Below are 17,437 nucleotides of genomic sequence, written 5' to 3'. Positions count from 1 at the left end.
AAGTAGTCTTAATCACTGCTTAGCTTTGATTCTGGGACCGATTAAGGTGTATTTCCTGAGCCAAGATGATAAAGCAGTGTTTCATGGATTTAACAGCAGCCAGTAAGCAAGCACCGATCAATGCATCTCTAACAGGGTTACCATATCCACATAATAATATGTATTTCTACAGATATTTTAGACTTTTTAAACCAAGAATCTGTAGATGAAGATTACAATTTTGTTGTGTTTCATACAGAATTTTAAGATTTTTTAGAAGACGTTATAATAATGAGAGAGATTCTACTACGACCGAAATCATAATTTACTGTTTTTTTAACTACGTTCTGCTATTGATTGATGAATTGAACAAAACAAACTGAAACGCCTGAATTCACTCAGATTAGTTCAGACACCACAACACTTTATTTTACTTTCTTGAGTAATATATGCCAAAAATAATATATCAAATCTGACGTTCCAGGACCAGACTTTGGAGATTTAGAAAGGCATCTGAAAATATCTGTTTAGGTGTTGAAGATTTAGAAACAAAAGCTACTGAACTGGGCGAAAATAAAACAATAGCTTTTAGGACCATCTGCTATACTATCAAATGATTAGACGACTAAAATTTGAATAAAAATTAGAAATTTAAATAAAAACATACCCGATTAATTTGTTTAGAATGGAAAATTGCTATCCTGTCCATATCCTAGGCATTAGCTATATAGTAACTTTATGTGCCCTTCTCAAGCGTTGACAGTTCTCCAGTTCAGCCTTATTATGCTACCTTTTAATTCATTACTACCTTTACATTTTTGTATGTACCTGAAATCTCTATATATATAAAAATGTTGTGTTCGTTTGTGTACGCGTCAAAAACTCGAAAAATACGAAACCGATTGAGCTCAAATTTGAACACATGAATGTTGTTACGGCATAAAAAATAGAAAAAAATGGAGAAAAATGATCTTCTATATGGCCATAGTACGTTTCTGAAATAAAGCTTCTTATGAAAATCGACCATTTCGTATTAAATATGAATTCTATGTGATGGAAACATCTTTTTCCAAGTATTTGACAGAATCGTGAACTGAAATTGTGTTTCTGAATGATTTAAAATTTATCGATTTCCCTCATCTATCTCTATATATACAAAAAATTTCTGTTCGTTTGTGTACGCGTCAAAAACTCGAAAAATAGTAAAAAAATGAAAATTCAACTCAACCATGCAACCACAATGAGCCACAGCAAAGCGTGGCAGGGTACAGCTAGTATAAAGGGTGTGTCACATCAAATTGCATCACGGAAAAAACGCCGTAGAAATTTAATTTTTAGGAATTATATCTTCAGCTTTCGCTTATAATCAGATAAGAGTGTATAGATCACGTTCGCCATGCTTCACTGTCAATTTTTCGTAAATTTGGAAAAATGTCGTCAAACGAAAAAAAGCGTCGTGAATTAATCCTGTGCACTCATTTCGAGAATCCGGAGTTGTCACATCGGGACATCGGTAAGATGCTGGAATCGTCCAATCCACGGTCAGCAGAGTACTAAAACGATACTTCGAGAACCTAACCATCGACCGGAAGGTGAAGAACGGCAAAAATGGATGCTCCGTCAGTGAAAAAGATCACAAGCGCGTAGTTAAGCAGTTTAGACGTGATCCGAGAAGTTCGGTCCGGGATGTCGCCAATAAGCTGAATTTGTCAAGTTCATTCGTCCAGCGGACCAAGCAGCGGGAGGGCCTGCATACATACAAGGTTCAGAAGGCTCCTAACCGCGACGAAAGGCAAAACATGGTGGGGAAGACGCTAGCCCGGAAGCTGCACACCGAAATGCTGACGAAGCGGCATTGCCTGGTAATGGACGACGAAACCTACGTCAAAGCGGACTTTCGTCAGCTGCCGGGCCTGTTGTTCTTCTCCGCAGAGGACAAATTCATCGTTCCGGAGGATTTGGACTTATAAACCTAACACAGATCTCAATACAAATTCTTTGAGAAAAAGCTGAGATAAAAACATTTTTTCAGACCATCAGACCAACACAGATCTTGATTTTGGTCATACTGAAGCAGTTTAATACAGTGATCTAATGTACACCCAAGCTACCGTTGGCAGAAATGATGCCATTTCGTGTGTTTCAGGGTCAAATGCGCTAATAATGAGCTGTTTTAAAAGCTTAAAATGGTTCGACTTTAAAAGGGTGAGTGAGCTGCCTGAATTCGAGATTATTCAGCTTTGAGGAATAATCAAGTCAGTAATCATAAATAATGTGGGTGGAGGACCAGACGAGAACCCGTTGTAATAAGGTCATAGATACTTTCGATTTATCATTTTAATCAATCAAATCTTGATCCAATACACGTCACTACAAATGCTCCAAGACGCAGAGCTTTCAATCGTTGAACGTCGGATGGCTCCTCTTCCCTGGGAGTTAGTAGGTTCAATACTTCCTCATGATCATGAGGGATCTCAACTGGGAACGAAACATTTTAAGTATGCAGGGGAGTCGTTAGCTGATGTGTGGAATATTCTAGCAATCGACGGATATTCCCTCAAAGCGGAATATATTGAGTTCGCAAACTCCAAAATCGATGAAGCATAATTAATTCGATATTAAGTCGAGTGGTTTGCTCGTCACGTAAGGACATCACAGAGTCTTTTGCAAGTAGTGAAATGTAACGACAGGAACTGCTGCATTGAACCAAAGAGTAGATGCTACTACTTGCATATAAGAAGCTTCCGTAAAAACATTTGATTCTGACCTGGGCGGATATCTATTTTTTTATGTTGAAGGACCGACTTTGACTTCGTGTAAAGCTTACCGTCACGTGACATAAAGGGGAGGGGAGGTTTGTCTTGCGTTACTTTTTGTTACAATGTACAATGTACCAGGAGATGCATTTAAGTGGAAATTAGCATTTAGAGCTCGACAGTTATTCTCTAGACAAAAACTGTCTTAGACAAATTTGTTACTCATGATAGAGCGCTCGCTTTTATGTTATCAAAAATAACGTGACCAAAATTTTCGATGAAATAAAAAATCTAACTTTCTTATCTTTATAGATAGAGGTAAACATAGTTCGACAATGTTATAGCTCCAATTATTTGAGACATCTTTGTAGAGCAAAGTTTTTCTCTATCTCTTGAAATAACCGATATAGCGCCTTTTTTCTAAGTTGCGTTAGGGTCACCATGAAAAAAACTGTTTTTTGCTCTAACTTTTATGTTCAAATTTTACATGCAAACTGTTTTCGAAAGACTTTTAGAGCTTACCAATACAAACATTTTTCGATGCAGAACTTATCTCAACTCAAAGAGCATATTTCACTCTACATAATGTGTGATTTTCAAAACTATGCTATTTTTTGTGTTTGAATAAATTAAAATTGAAATCATGAGTTTTTGGGTAAAAAACCATCAATCACTTTGAGTAGGATTAAGATATAGGCAAGTTCAGCATTGCAAAATGTTGGTATCGATAAGCTCTAAAAGTCGTACGAAGACAGTTTTGATGTAGAATTTGAAATATAAAAGTTAAAGCAGACGAAACACGTTTTTTCAAGGTCGCCCTTATGCAACTTAGAAAAAAGCGTTAAATCGATTATTTAAAAAAAATGAAAAAAGCTTTGTTCTACAAAGATGTTTAAAATAACTGGGGCTACACCATTGTTGAATTATGTTTATCTCTATCTATGAAAATAAGAAAGTTAGATTTTTCATTTCATCGACAATTTTGGTTACCCTATTTTTTATAACATAAAAATGAGCGCTCTATCATATGTGACGAGTTTGTCTAAGACAGTTTTTGTCTAAACAATAAATATCTCCCACAAAGTTGTTTTTAGCGCCTTCTATCTGAGTGTAACTAGGAAAAACGGGTTTTTTTACTGTAACTTTTATATTTAAAATTGTACATCAAAATGGTCTTCGAACGACTTTTAGAGCTTATCAATACCAACATTTTGCGGTGCAGAACATTTCAATATCTTAATACTGCTCAAAGTTATTGATGGGTTTTCATCCAAAAACTCATGATTTCAATTTTAATTTACTCAAACACAAAAAATAACACAGTTTTGAAAATCACATATTATATAGAGTGAAATCTGTTCTTTCAAATTCCGTCAACAAACATTTTTTATGTTTGCCCCAGAAAGAATGACAAACAAATGGCATGTTTTTTTGGGAAGAAATATCAATAACATTGAGTAAAGTTGAGATATGTTTGTATTAGTAAGCTCTAAAAGACTTTCGAAGACAGTTTGCATGTAAAATTTGAAATATAGAAGTTAAAGCAAAAAACCGTTTTTTTTCATGGTGACCCTAACGTAACTCAGAAAAAAGGCGCTATATCGGTTATTTCAAAAGATAGAGAAAAAACTTTGTTCTACAAAGATGTCTCAAATAATTGGAGCTACAACATTGTCGAACTATGTTTACCTCTATTTATAAAGATAAGAAAGTTAGATTTTTTATTTCATCGACAATTTTGGTCACCTTATTTTTGACAACATAAGAACGAGAGCTCTATCACGAGTAACAACTTTGTCTTAGACAGTTTGTGTCTAGAGAATAATTGTCGAGCTCTAAATACTAATTTCCACTTAAATGCATCTCCTGGACCATTGTGCAATGGGGTGGGAGAGGGTTAAAAACTCACATTTTTAGCGTTACGTAATTTTGTAAGAGTGTTTCTCCTGTACCATTGCATATGTACATTACACAGTAGCCATTTAGGCGTAGGAGTATTTCTTCCAGACCACCGGACAGCGGAGACAGTTGATATGATCTTTGTTGTGTTATTTATAGCACAACAGCCCGATGATTCATGCAGAGCAGAGCAGTTGCATGGGTGAATATTATCTCAATTCGACCGTGGATCGATCTCCATCGCTAATGATTGTTGCGTGTACGTAGTTATTCTATAACAACACAAAAATGGTCGATTGAGGGTCCTGAGTTTGGAACTCACGATCGATCGCTTAGTAAGCGAACGCGCAACCAATGTGACTACGAAGATCCCTCTAGAGAATATTTCACCATATTGAAAAAAAAAACCGCGTTGTTGGATGAAAGCAACAGTGTCAATATGGAATGTACACAAATTTCGATCGTTGTCGATCGATCGTCGATTTCAATTGGTGGAGAGTGGGGACGAAGTTTCAATATAGAATCGTTAGCTATGGAAAGGGGTGCGCAGAAAAGGATCATCCTGGTTTGTACACCGAACACTTCGAGTGGATTAGCGCAGAAGCTCTTATAGGTTCTGGAATCTTCCAAACAATGTCTCTTCGATTTTTCCTCTTGGTATCATTAAATATCTTAATCGAAAAACGTAATTACACCTGGTTTTCTATTAAATTATTGCGCATAATTATTGAAACAATCAATGCTAAAACCTAAAACAATCAATGCTAAAATCAGTGCGTTAATGCCTCTTTATCTGCTGAATAAAGTAGTATAACAATCCCTTCATTCGAGAAACAATAGGTCTACGTGTAATGTTCGTTGTTTATTGGTCCAAAATTTTGTTCTAAAAGCCTAAAAAATTCTTCTAAAACGAACTATTGAAATCACAAAAAGTAACCCGGGCAATTCTAACACCAACAAAATGATTGTTGCTGAGGTTTTTTTATCCACGATTGAAATAATTGCGTCAAGTTTAAGTCGATCAAATTTTAATCTCAGAGTTCTTTATTTGAAGATGCCACTGCTAGCTTGGGATGCTTGGTGACACACACACACACAACTCTCTATGAAATTGGTTTAGGGTCGGCATACGTGTTCAGCCTTGTAGTGATGGAACTTTTACACGTGAGGCCACGTGGCCTCTCAGTCCACGTCTTAAAGCTACAATTACCTGTAACGCGATCGAGCGACGGATAGATGCGACTTGCATGAAATTCTTTAGAGTCTTGGTAAAGTCGTAGAGATCTCGGAAATTACCTCATACGAGTCGCAAACTATAGCAATTCGTATGTTTAGGACATAAGTGACAAACATACTGCCAAACATTTTTTCTCTTCAGAAACGGAGAAATTCTGCAATTCTCTCTAAAAATCCACATGTTTGCTTCAAAAACTTCGAAGAGATTGGAGCTTCGTCTTGTTCCCTTTCTTTTTCATATTTCCCCCTGAAACTATACTTAGATTCTGGACTTTTCGGACATTTGTCTCCGTTGTGAGTATACTGCCTCTGTATCATTAAAAACACAGAGCAAAACGCGTTAAATTTGTGTGTCTTACACACACACTTACATTTACCGTTACATAAAGGGTGTGTCACATCAAATAGCATCACGGAAAAAACGCTGTAGAAATTCGCCCAGTAGACCGATCCTTTTGAAAATTTTAGACAGTAAAATAAAAACTATTAAACAACTTTTCGCATTTTCTTCTTATTCATACTTCGAGCCCAAGCCCATATGCCCGCACCTTCCTCTTTACCCCGTCCATAAGGTTCTGTACAACGTCAGGTTGTAGTATTTTTTGAACAGAAATCCATTTTCTCTTGAAGTCCGCCTCCGATTTGACAACTTTGGGTTCTTCCGGAGGGACTGCTTCATAATCGCCCAATATTTCTCTATTGGACGAAGCTCCGGCGCGTTGGGCGGGTTCATTTCCTTTGGCACGAAGGTGACCCCGTTGGCTTCGTACCACTCCAACACGTCCTTTGAATAGTGGCACGAAGCGAGATCCGGCCAGTAGATGGTCGGGCCCTCGTGCTGCTTCAATAGTGGTAGTAAGCGCTTTTGTAGGCACTCCTTAAGGTAAACCTGCCCGTTTACCGTGCCGGTCATCACGAAGGGGGCGCTCCGCTTTCCGCAAGAGCAGATCGCTTGCCACACCATGTACTTTTTGGCAAACTTGGATAGTTTCTGCTTGCGAATCTCCTCCGGAACGATGAATTTGTCCTCTGCGGAGAAGAACAACACGCCCGGCAGCTGACGAAAGTACGCTTTGACGTAGGTTTCGTCGTCCATTACCAGGCAATGCGGCTTCGTCAGCATTTCGGTGTACAGCTTCCGGGCTCGCGTCTTCCCCACCATGTTTTGCCTTTCGTCGCGGTTAGGAGCTTTCTGAACCTTGTATGTATGCAGGCCCTCCCGCTGCTTGGTCCGCTGGACGAATGAACTTGACAAATTCAGCTTATTGGCGACATCCCGGACCGAACTTCTCGGATCACGTCTAAACTGCTTAACTACGCGCTTGTGATCTTTTTCACTCACGGAGCATCAATTTTTGCCGTTATTCACCTTCCGGTCGATGGTTAGGTTCTCGAAGTATCGTTTCAGTACTCTGCTGACCGTGGATTGGACGATTCCCAGCATCTTACCGATGTCCCGATGTGACAACTCCGGATTCTCGAAATGAGTGCACAGGATTAATTCACGACGCTCTTTTTCGTTCGACGACATTTTTCCAAATTTACGAAAAATTGACAGTGAAGCATGGCCAACGTGATCTATACACTCTTATCTGATTATAAGCGAAAGCTGAAGATATAATTCCTAAAAATTAAATTTCTACAGCGTTTTTTCCGTGATGCAATTTGATGTGACACACCATTTAGTCATCGGAATGAAGTTAATCCTTCAACCACATATCAAAGTACTCCTCATTACTAGAAAATAACCAACAGATTTTTTTTCAATAAATATATAACATTATATATCAACAACAATATGTATGTATCACTGGAACTTGGGTGCACTAACCAACGTGACACTCATAACAATTCTTGAACAATTTTGCTTATACTTTCGTAGCTACCGGTGGTGAATCCAATAACAGCCAGCATAAGAATGAACACATTCTTAGCTATCAAAAATAGACCCGGTTTTTGTTCGGCATCGTTGAACGCCACTATCAGTTCGATTATTGGCGGAAACACCAGGGCCAATGCCGTCGAACATAGCGCACCAATCAGGGAGATGAACAGGCTGAGCTTAGGCACACATTCCGCGATGGCGACTGCAAGAGAATGATCATTACCAAGTGGTGAACTCCCGGATATTCTAGCGAATCACTCACAGGTAACCAGAACCATCACAACACGGAAGCCCATTTCTGCCAGAACCTTGTGTTTGGTGATGTTCAATTGGCACTCGACCGTCGGCCACATGATGATGATGGCTACGAAAAACTGTAACGCAAATCCGAGTAGCACTCCGAGAGAGATCATCACCTTGACACTCTCCGCTAGCCTAGTGTACAGGAAAATTAAGGTTAAAAAGGTCATCTGTTCGTGGGGGAAACCTACATTTCATCTTCGGGCAAATTCAGCGTCATGCTACCCTCAACTGCTTCGCCCCACTTGAGATAGCCAACGAATCCGAATGCAGTGAAAAGCGTTACGATGAATACCATCCCGAGGTTCAGCACTCCGAAAGTTTTGCTGAAATCCTCCGGTTTCTTCATTTCATTCTGCAGCGGAAGCACCAGAGCGATGCCTTCGAAGGCGAAAATGGCCGTCCCGAAGAACAGCGGAAGTTGATTCCAGCTGGCAACGTAGTTACGTTCCGATGGCGACGGTAGATCTTGGGAAGCGTAGTAGAATGTGATTCCAATGCCAAGCGACATGAAGATGTTGGCCAGCATCGAGCAGTACGAGAGGAATTTCAGTTTCGTGATTATTGCGGTTAGGATAATCGGGATCAGCAAAAGTGCCATGTGGTAGTGGACGTCCAACTTCATATCGTAGCGATCGAATATCTGAGGATAGATGCAAGGAATAATGAAACTGAATTTTGTTTATATATTGAACAAACCTGCTTGAAATTAGAGCCTATAAATACAAAATAGATACAGCAGAATCCTAATTGCGTCACGCATATGAAAATGTTCACCGCAAGTTTCATTGTGCTAGCCCACCGCTGTACTTTGGGTGGTCCCGTTTCGAAGACCAATCCAACGGTTTCCGCGAAATCCGGCGGCCGGCCTTTGTTCTGCTGATCGAGATGAACCTTGCTGGCACAGTTCAGCAGGACGTGTTGACAGTGGACACAAATGAAGCCCAAGAATACGGTCAGTATGGGCGCCAACACCAAACCGCCATTTTTGAACGCATCTCCCATCGCGTAGCAGCCGGTTCCAATGTTACCCTTGAGCATATGCGTCATCGTCTCGAGGTAGCTCGTCTTGTGGTGGGCCTGGATGCCATGGGTTGTGATTACGTCCTCCGTGTAATCATGGCCGGGTTTCTCCCGCACATGGTGATGCCGCAGGTGATAGTGGTGATCGTGGCCGTGATGGTGGTGGACGGACTCATGATCAGTGTGCTTTTTGCCATTCGTGGTATCCTGTACGTAGCCATTGTTGACGACACCTTCCGCGGACGGGATGTGCGATTCATTCCGTGGGCGCTCGTCCAATGGGATGGCAACCGTCATCTGGAGAGTGTTAGTCGGACGTTTTAAGGTGCTATCAGTGACAGGTTGATTTACAACAGCATCTGTGAGGAAAGTGTAATAACTGCTCTATTTTTTTTCTCGATCTACAGATACGAGCTTCCGGTGGTTTTTACCACAAATGATCGTATAAACACGCCTCGTGGAGCTGATGTTCGATACACGTTTTGAGTCGCATCCAACATGTGAGCTCGTATGCAAATACTGGATTTGTATGGAATTTAAACTTCCTCGATTTCATCGGCCGTACAGGGAAATAGTAATTGAGAGGGAATTGTTGTGTAATGATTGTGATTAGATACATAGCGTCAACCGGTATGAATGTGTTCTTGAATACTGTATTTAAAAATGGATTACTTTTTCCGGATTGTTTAGTTGTTGTATTTTTATAATAATTTAACAAGATGAAAAAAATAATGACATCCAAATAAGATTCTTGTTTTGTTGTGAGGGATAGGTTAGGGATAGGGATAGGATTAGAAAATATATATTTTATCTAAGCTAAACAATTCTGAATCTCGAAGTACAAGGAAAAAGCTTTTTTTGGCTGAAAACACTTGAGAGAAATAATATGTTTGTATTAGTTAGTAGGGTAAACGATGTTGATTTGTTCAGTCGAAAAACTGATCTTGGTTTGTCCACTTTTTCGATTGCTCTAGTTCAGTGCACCTGTGTCAAATTTGGTGTCCTAATGTTTTCAAACATAGAAATAAAAATGTCTTTTTCACGATTTACAGTAGTTCTATAGGATATTTCTACGAATTCGAATGATTTAAACATTTATAAAGTTCACCTTCTATTGGTGTTAACACGCCCCTATCTATCTTTTAATCAACTAGCAGATGATTCTTGGTCTTTTCTGGATTATAACACTTACAAATATTATAAACATCATGCTTGTACACCATTTGTATCAGAATTATATATCTAAATCATGTAAATAATGCATCTCGATGATCTCAATTCTGATCATTGTTTGTCCGATGCACTGATGTTGGTTTGTTGGTACTATGGCAGCCGCTTGGTGCGCTGCAGTTTGTTTATGGTGTCTTCACGCGTAGTAGGAATAATGTTTCTCTGTGTTGAATGCTGCTCACCTTTAAAATGCCACATAAAAAGACAATATTCTGAAGAAAGCTTACGAATGCCGACAGTAAACTCCATCAATAAGAAATGCAACAACCACCTAAAAATCCGAATTTTTTATTTGATTTTCGGAAATTAGAAAACGCTACACGTTGCAATATCTGAAGAGTACTGTGGTTGTTCAATCACATTCGTGCCATATTTTGATAAAAAATTCGTTCACAATGATCGATTGATGAGCTGGTGCATTATCGTGGCGTAAAATCCAAATGTTATTCTTCCACAAATCTGGCCGTTCGCGACGAATTTTCTCTCTAAAAAGCCTCATAACGCCAAAAACACTTAATTTATTAACCGCTTGGTCTTCCGGGAGGAATTCCGAATGGACAACAGCATGAATATCGAAGATGACAGTCAGCATTGGGCCCTATTACGTAAATCGAATCTAGAAGTCGACATGATAGTGATTGTATCGACCGAGTAAAATTTCGTATTTTGTCAATAGAGATAATTTCCTACCGTGCTCGAACTTCATGTGTTGCAAATTGCATATATTTAAGCGTCTCTGAAAATATCAATGATGCAAATCAAAACTATAAGCAAACCAAACAACTCGAAAATTCTGATAGTTGTATCGATAGCTTTCACTCGATCGATGCTATCGACTTGCTCGGTATCTAAATTAGTACAATAGAGCTAACAAGCAAAATTCTTATCCACTCGATTTCTATAATAGGGCCCATTACCTTCACTTTTGATCGACTCTGTGGTGAGTTCTCCGTTTCGACGCGTTTGCAATTTCATGCTGATGATGGTAGACCCGATCGCATGTCATTCTAGTACACCCATGTCTAGTCGCCAGTAATTATGCGTTGGATAAACGTGAGATCTGAATTTGATCGTTCAAGTATGTTCTCAGTCACTTGATTGCGATGAAATTTTTGAAGAAAATTGACTTAATTGGTTACACATAATATCTTTACCCAATCGAATTATCCATATAATGAATCGCCAAGCAAAAAAAAAGTCAACTTGTTCTTAATGACGTTGTAAACAAACTAAATGACACATCGCGCTCAACATTGACATTCAGATCACTGACAGTTGTATCGACATGAAAAAAAAAATGAAAAATGTGCAGCGGGAAGATCCCGCTATATATTCGACAAAATGTAAAAGAAAGACTTTGATCTTCATTTATCTCCCGTCTAACGTAAACCGATTATTGATTGGAGATATTCACTAAAAATTGGTGCATGCAATGCATGTCTTTTTATGGGGTCACTCCCTGGGGTTGTCTGTGGATTAAACGGTAAGTATCCGAGGGAAGATAAGAAAAACAAACGTTTTTATCCTCTGTACTCTGAAAAGCTTTCTACTTGTTCTTTCGGTTTCTCAAACAGGGCTTATCATACTTAAATTAACACTAGAACTACCGAAACCGTCAATTTGACGGATTTCAAATTTCATGGTCACGAATTTTATATAATTTTTATGTATTGTTCTAAAATTTTATGATGACTTTTCATGAGATGTAAGAATAGTTTTTTATTCATATTCAATTTCTGTTTATCGGCTTCAACTTCCATAATCAGTACTACCTATACCTATTTCTACCGAGACCCGTCAAATTGACGGATCTGGCAATCTCAAAGTTTATAACAATATATGCATCATCCATGGAATGGTGGACATCAATACGTGTTTACATTCAATTAGACATGCAAGTTCGTGCAGTATACGCACAATAGTTGTCCGATATGTTTGGAGTTCGGAGTAATTAGGAAGTTTAGACTGTAAACAATAGAGAAAGTTTGATCACCCTATGATAACAAAATTGTTATAAATGGGTAAATAATGTTTCTCCGCAGAATGGTATTGAATAGGAGTCTAACTGAGAGTAAAAGACAGACTCTTTTCTCTTCGAGTTTGCAAAACCAAGAGATTTAAAAAATGAGAATTTTATTCCATTGTTATAACGTGTATTTTTGTGTCCAAAAAATGGGGACCTTCTTTTTTCACGAAATAATGTGCAGAAATCGATTTTCAGAAATCATGAGATTCATTCGCTTCGACAAAAAAGCGAACGGAATGCTCGATTACAAACTGATAAATTTGGATTAGTTTCTGAAACGTGGAAATCATTCATTGAGAACAGCCAAGCTTGTTACAAACCTGATCAAAATAAAACAATAGACGAACAACTGTTTCCTACAAAGGCAAGATGCAGATTTCTGCAGTATATGGAAAATAAATCGAACAACTTCGGAATCAAATCAATTTTTTTACAAATATGGAACTCGCAAAAAAAACACGTGCCAAAAAAAAACAAGTCTTGTTGGAACTGTGTGATCAAATAGAATATAATTGCCAGGAACAGCTAAAGTGGTGAAAGATAACATGGCTCTTTTCTCTACAAAACAATACAAATCAGATAATATTATTCTGACAATTTATAAAAGTAAACCTCGCAAAAAAGTACTGCTTCTTAGCTCTAAGCATAGATCGGTAAAAATAGATTCCAATAGAAAACAAATACCTGAAATTTTATTGTTTTACAATCAAACATAGTTTGGAGAAGATGCAGTTGACCAGATGGCACACTAATATAGCGTAAAGGCAAGGTCTCGTAGATGGCCATTGCAAGTGTTCTACAATATTTTGGACTTGGAAGCAATCAATTCGTGAATTTTATGCAAAGAGACTTGTGATGGGAACATTACCAGGAATCATTTCTTGTTTCAATTGGCAGAAGAACTTTCCAGTGAATATAAGTGCTACAGAGCACAAGCTTCCTCCAAAAAACAACCAAACAAAGCAATGGATTGTACTACAGAAAATTCAACTATAAGACCTCAAGAACGAAAATCTTGCCAAATACAATTGTGCAACAAAAACAGAGAGATGTATACTTGCAATACACGCAACAAATACGCTTGTGGCAAGTGTTCATCCAGAATAACATGTTGTTGTAGACATATAAATGAATGAATATAAACCGTTTTTGTTTTTTTTTTTTCATTATAAACATATAAAGCGTTATATTAAATGTTGTTTTTGTCAAATCACATTCTTTTATTAACATAAACTAAGTCAAAAAATACAACAAAAGCGCTTATCAGAAATCCGTCAATTTGATGGATGCGGTAGGAATAGGTATACATCAAACGTCGGTAGTTCTAGTGTTAATTCAGTATTATATATTGTGTGTTTGTTTCCAGGAAAATTCATAAATGATTAGATTTTACAGAAATACAGGATTTCTCTAGATGACCGTGTTAGGTCATCGAAAGATGTTTCCTACACACATTCATGAGATATCTGATTATACAAATGTTTTCAAGATAGTGAAATTATAGGAGCTGTGAATTACCTTTTCAGGTTTCCGTCATATGACTGAGACTCCGCATTTAGGAAATCACAAACCTTTCTTAACCTTAACCTTTCCCACTAACAACTATCCCTTCCATGATAAACGCTAGGGAACCACGCTATAGAGGTGACCCTTCTGGCCTTCGGGCGGCGAATATCATACTAACATTCCTTCCCTTCCCCTGGTGACTGTAAGGACGTGGCCAGCGTCGTTATTGACCATTTAAAGCTCGAATCACCGAAAACTGCACAACGAGAATGATTTGCTAGTCCCAAGCGTCATTCTGTGTGTTCTTTGTGCAATTTGGTTGGTTCAGGGTTTCACATTATCTGATCACTGATGTACACGACCTTACAGATTGATAGTTCAATAATTTCTGTATTGATGAAACATAATTTTCATGCTAAAATATCTTTTTTCCGTGTTTGTCCTCATTTTTAGCCCTGTATTGTGTTATCCGCGATTTTCGTTATACGCGATGACCTGGCCCGACTATTTCGCGGATAATCGGGGTTCTACTGTACACTGATGGGCACAGGAAAAATACACCCCCATTTTCCGGTATTCCAATCAATACTAAGTACGTAAAATTAGGTAATCAGCAGACCATTTTGCCATTTCAGTATCCTTGAATTATTTTTTAGAAAAACAAAACATGACTTTTGTTCCTAAATGGGTACTTTTAGGGTATGACATCAATAAATCCACTTGTGTAAATTTGTTTTACCGTGTTTTCTCTATCAATGCACCCCTCGATTTACAGCTGGTTGTTTACATCTGACACCAACATAATTTTTGTAGCTGTTTAGCCAACTTTTAATGCGTAGTGGCGTGGTTATGGCGTTGAGGAAGCTTCTGGAAAATGAATGGAAAGCAAATCTCAACATAAGTCTGAGGACCGAAACGTAAGTCTGATCGACCCGATTGGTCCGTATCAAACCCCAAAGCCCCGACTCGAATCCTAACGAGAATTTATGAGTGTTTTTGGACAACAAGGGAGACAAAGCTGACGTTACGAACAAGCAAAACTATGTTGCTGCCTTGAAGGAAGCACGGGACGAGCTGGACCCAACACCAATGGAAACTCGTGGAGAGTATGCCAAAGTGTTGTTAGTTGGTTATCGAGGACAAATGGGGTCATATTGACTATTAATTATTTGTTTTGAGTTGTTATTTTTTTCTCAAATATACCATGAAATGGATTCTGCTATGAGATATCCTAAACGTACCCATATAGGAAATAAACGCTTTTTTTGTTTATATAAAAAATAAATGACCGATACTGGAATGGTAAAATAGTCTACTAATTACCTTCTTTTACTGGAATATCGAAAATTTTGAGAAAATAGGGGTTGATATTTTTTGCGCCCATCAGTGTAGGTCGGTATTTCCGATGGGTAATTATACAAGTTTTTATACTTATGACAGACATACAACTGTACTAGCGTTGTACTTCGAAAATTGTATGTCTGTCACCATGTACAGCGCTAGAACCATGCAAGCAACTCGGTACAATCGCTGTACCTATACCGACCTATTTTACCGCTGTACATGGCTATAGTTGTACTGTGTGCAGCGCCATAGACGGTTAGTGTTGGGTAGCATGAACAAATCGTATCAAAACACATGGCAAACAGTCTTTTCACTGACTTTATTTTGAGTTAATAACTCAGAGTGGAAATTTGCTTGTTGTGTTTGATAGTTAAGACGCTAAATAAAAACCTTTTTCATTGAAATATGTGGTGAAAATTGGAAAAATTCTGATTGTCAGTTTGACATACGGTACAATGTACAACCAAAGTATGTCTGTCATGGTACGATAGTACCTATACAAAGCTGTACTCTTACAACGCAAGTACAGCTGTATGTCTGTCCATGGTATTAGATCGTTGATGTACATCAGAAAGAGGTCTCATTCTTTCTAATAATCTCTCTGATTTAGTGGGACAAATGTAATAGAGAATACCACGAATCCGGAAAATTGCCTTCAAACGGTAGCTCATCGTGATTGGCACAATTAAATGCAGAAAACTTGGGTAGATGTTAGCTCGTTTTTTTTTCTCCATCTCGTGATCGTTCAAGGTGTACTCTATCATAGAATAGAACAATTGCTTACTCCCACTCACTCGTGTCAGATGCTAAATGTTTTGCTTACTAACAACAATCATATCATATCCGAATTCATTACCCTGAACTTGGCCTTACGAAAGCGAAATATATAGAACACTCGACAAAAAACGTGCGATTTAGGATATAAACGATCACTTTTATTTCCGCGCCACAACTGGGCAGCAGAATGTTGATAAACCCGCAATACCAGAACTAATGGCATGATCGCAGATCTAATGTCAACTACATCTAATCAAACAAGTTGTTCAACAACAGTTGCTTGGAACCATTCCTAACTATTTTGCTAATTACATTCTGTAAACAAACTCGGACAATCGGCCTGCAAGCATATTTTTGTGTCAAAACTTTCTTCTTTCGCAGCTTCACACCTCTCACAACCGGGACTTGCACTTTTGCGTTTGTTTATGGCTGCTATGCCAACACCGATCATGTTGATGTCTCTCTGATCCTGCTGCTCAGGCAGATGATTACCGTCCAACGATGATGATATTATTGTGCACCATATATCACGGAGATGGTCCCATCACACTTCTTCCGATTCGGCGGGGTTCACGGGGTTCTATTTTTGTCGTGTATCAACCATAATTTTTGTGTGCGAGAGTTTTATCTGTTGGTTTGGTCTTTGACGTAGGGAACATATGAAGAAACCGCATTCCGATTGCCGAATTCAGAATCCACGGTAACGGAATCAAGGAAGGTTCGCCACTGTGCATTTCCATAATTATAACTGTTTTGTATTTTTTGTTACACGTTTCCTCGCACGACAATGACAACAATCGACACTCGGTGTAATTACCTTTTAATAGCCGTTTCTGTATGGAAGTTAGAGCACAAGGCGAACGTGAATTCCCGCTCGACAGTCAGTGGCGCGTTGTTTTGTGGCACGTGAAAAATTTCGCACTCACCGATCACGATCAGCTTTGGATTAGCACTGAGCCGATGCGAATGGTGGCTTTGTGGCGGCCAATGGTCAAGTTCAATGCTCACGAGCGTTCTCGCGTGTTTCGTTCTATCTCTCAAAAAGTGTACCGTCAGCTGTGTCTTTGGCGGGGGAACATGAGAGAGTTTCCCAGCCTCGACATTCTACTGATCACTGTTTGAAAGTTGATTAATGCTGGTTACTTGATCAATGAACGGTTGGAGGGGATAAAGGAATGGATGCCATCAGCAACGGTCACTTTTTGAAAGTGCATCACAAGTTTTCCTGTACCTATCAGCAAAATTACATCTCTAAGTCTCCCAAAAATATCATTTTTTATTTATTTATAATGATACTACATCCCATTGAGAGATTAGATCTTCTTCACAATTTTTCGCCAATAGTCCCGATCCATGGCTGCAGTTCTCCAACTCCCGGCTGCACCGATTCTTGCCAAGTCCTGCTCCACCTGGTCCAACCACCTCGCTCGCTGGGCTCCTCTCCTTCTTGTTCCTACCAGATTCGATGCGAACACC

At 38.7% G+C, this 17,437-nt stretch overlaps 1 protein-coding gene across 3 annotated transcripts; it reads right to left on the bottom strand.

Moving 5' to 3' along the window:
* Positions 1–7,638: 7,638 nt before the first annotated feature.
* Positions 7,639–17,003, bottom strand: LOC129763135 (proton-coupled amino acid transporter-like protein pathetic). 3 transcript variants are annotated; one of them, XM_055761930.1, is made up of 5 exons: positions 16,041–16,748; positions 8,755–9,375; positions 8,247–8,698; positions 8,018–8,190; positions 7,639–7,957 (listed from the first exon to the last, which is right to left on the bottom strand). In XM_055761930.1, exons 1-5 carry the CDS (start codon positions 16,182–16,184, stop codon positions 7,713–7,715), a joined length of 1,635 nt encoding a protein of 544 aa, XP_055617905.1. In that variant the 5' UTR covers positions 16,185–16,748; the 3' UTR covers positions 7,639–7,712. The 3 variants fall into 3 exon arrangements, with proteins under 3 accessions (XP_055617905.1, XP_055617907.1, XP_055617906.1); XM_055761932.1 differs by lacking the exon at positions 16,041–16,748 and adding an exon at positions 16,779–17,003 and having other exon boundaries at positions 7,641–7,957; positions 8,755–9,437; XM_055761931.1 differs by lacking the exon at positions 16,041–16,748 and adding an exon at positions 16,779–17,000 and having other exon boundaries at positions 7,642–7,957.
* Positions 17,004–17,437: the final 434 nt, after the last annotated feature.

The sequence above is a fragment of the Toxorhynchites rutilus genome, chromosome 1, assembly GCF_029784135.1.
Source record: "Toxorhynchites rutilus septentrionalis strain SRP chromosome 1, ASM2978413v1, whole genome shotgun sequence".
NCBI lineage: Eukaryota > Metazoa > Arthropoda > Insecta > Diptera > Culicidae > Toxorhynchites > Toxorhynchites rutilus.
This window is presented reverse-complemented; position numbering and strand designations above follow the sequence as displayed.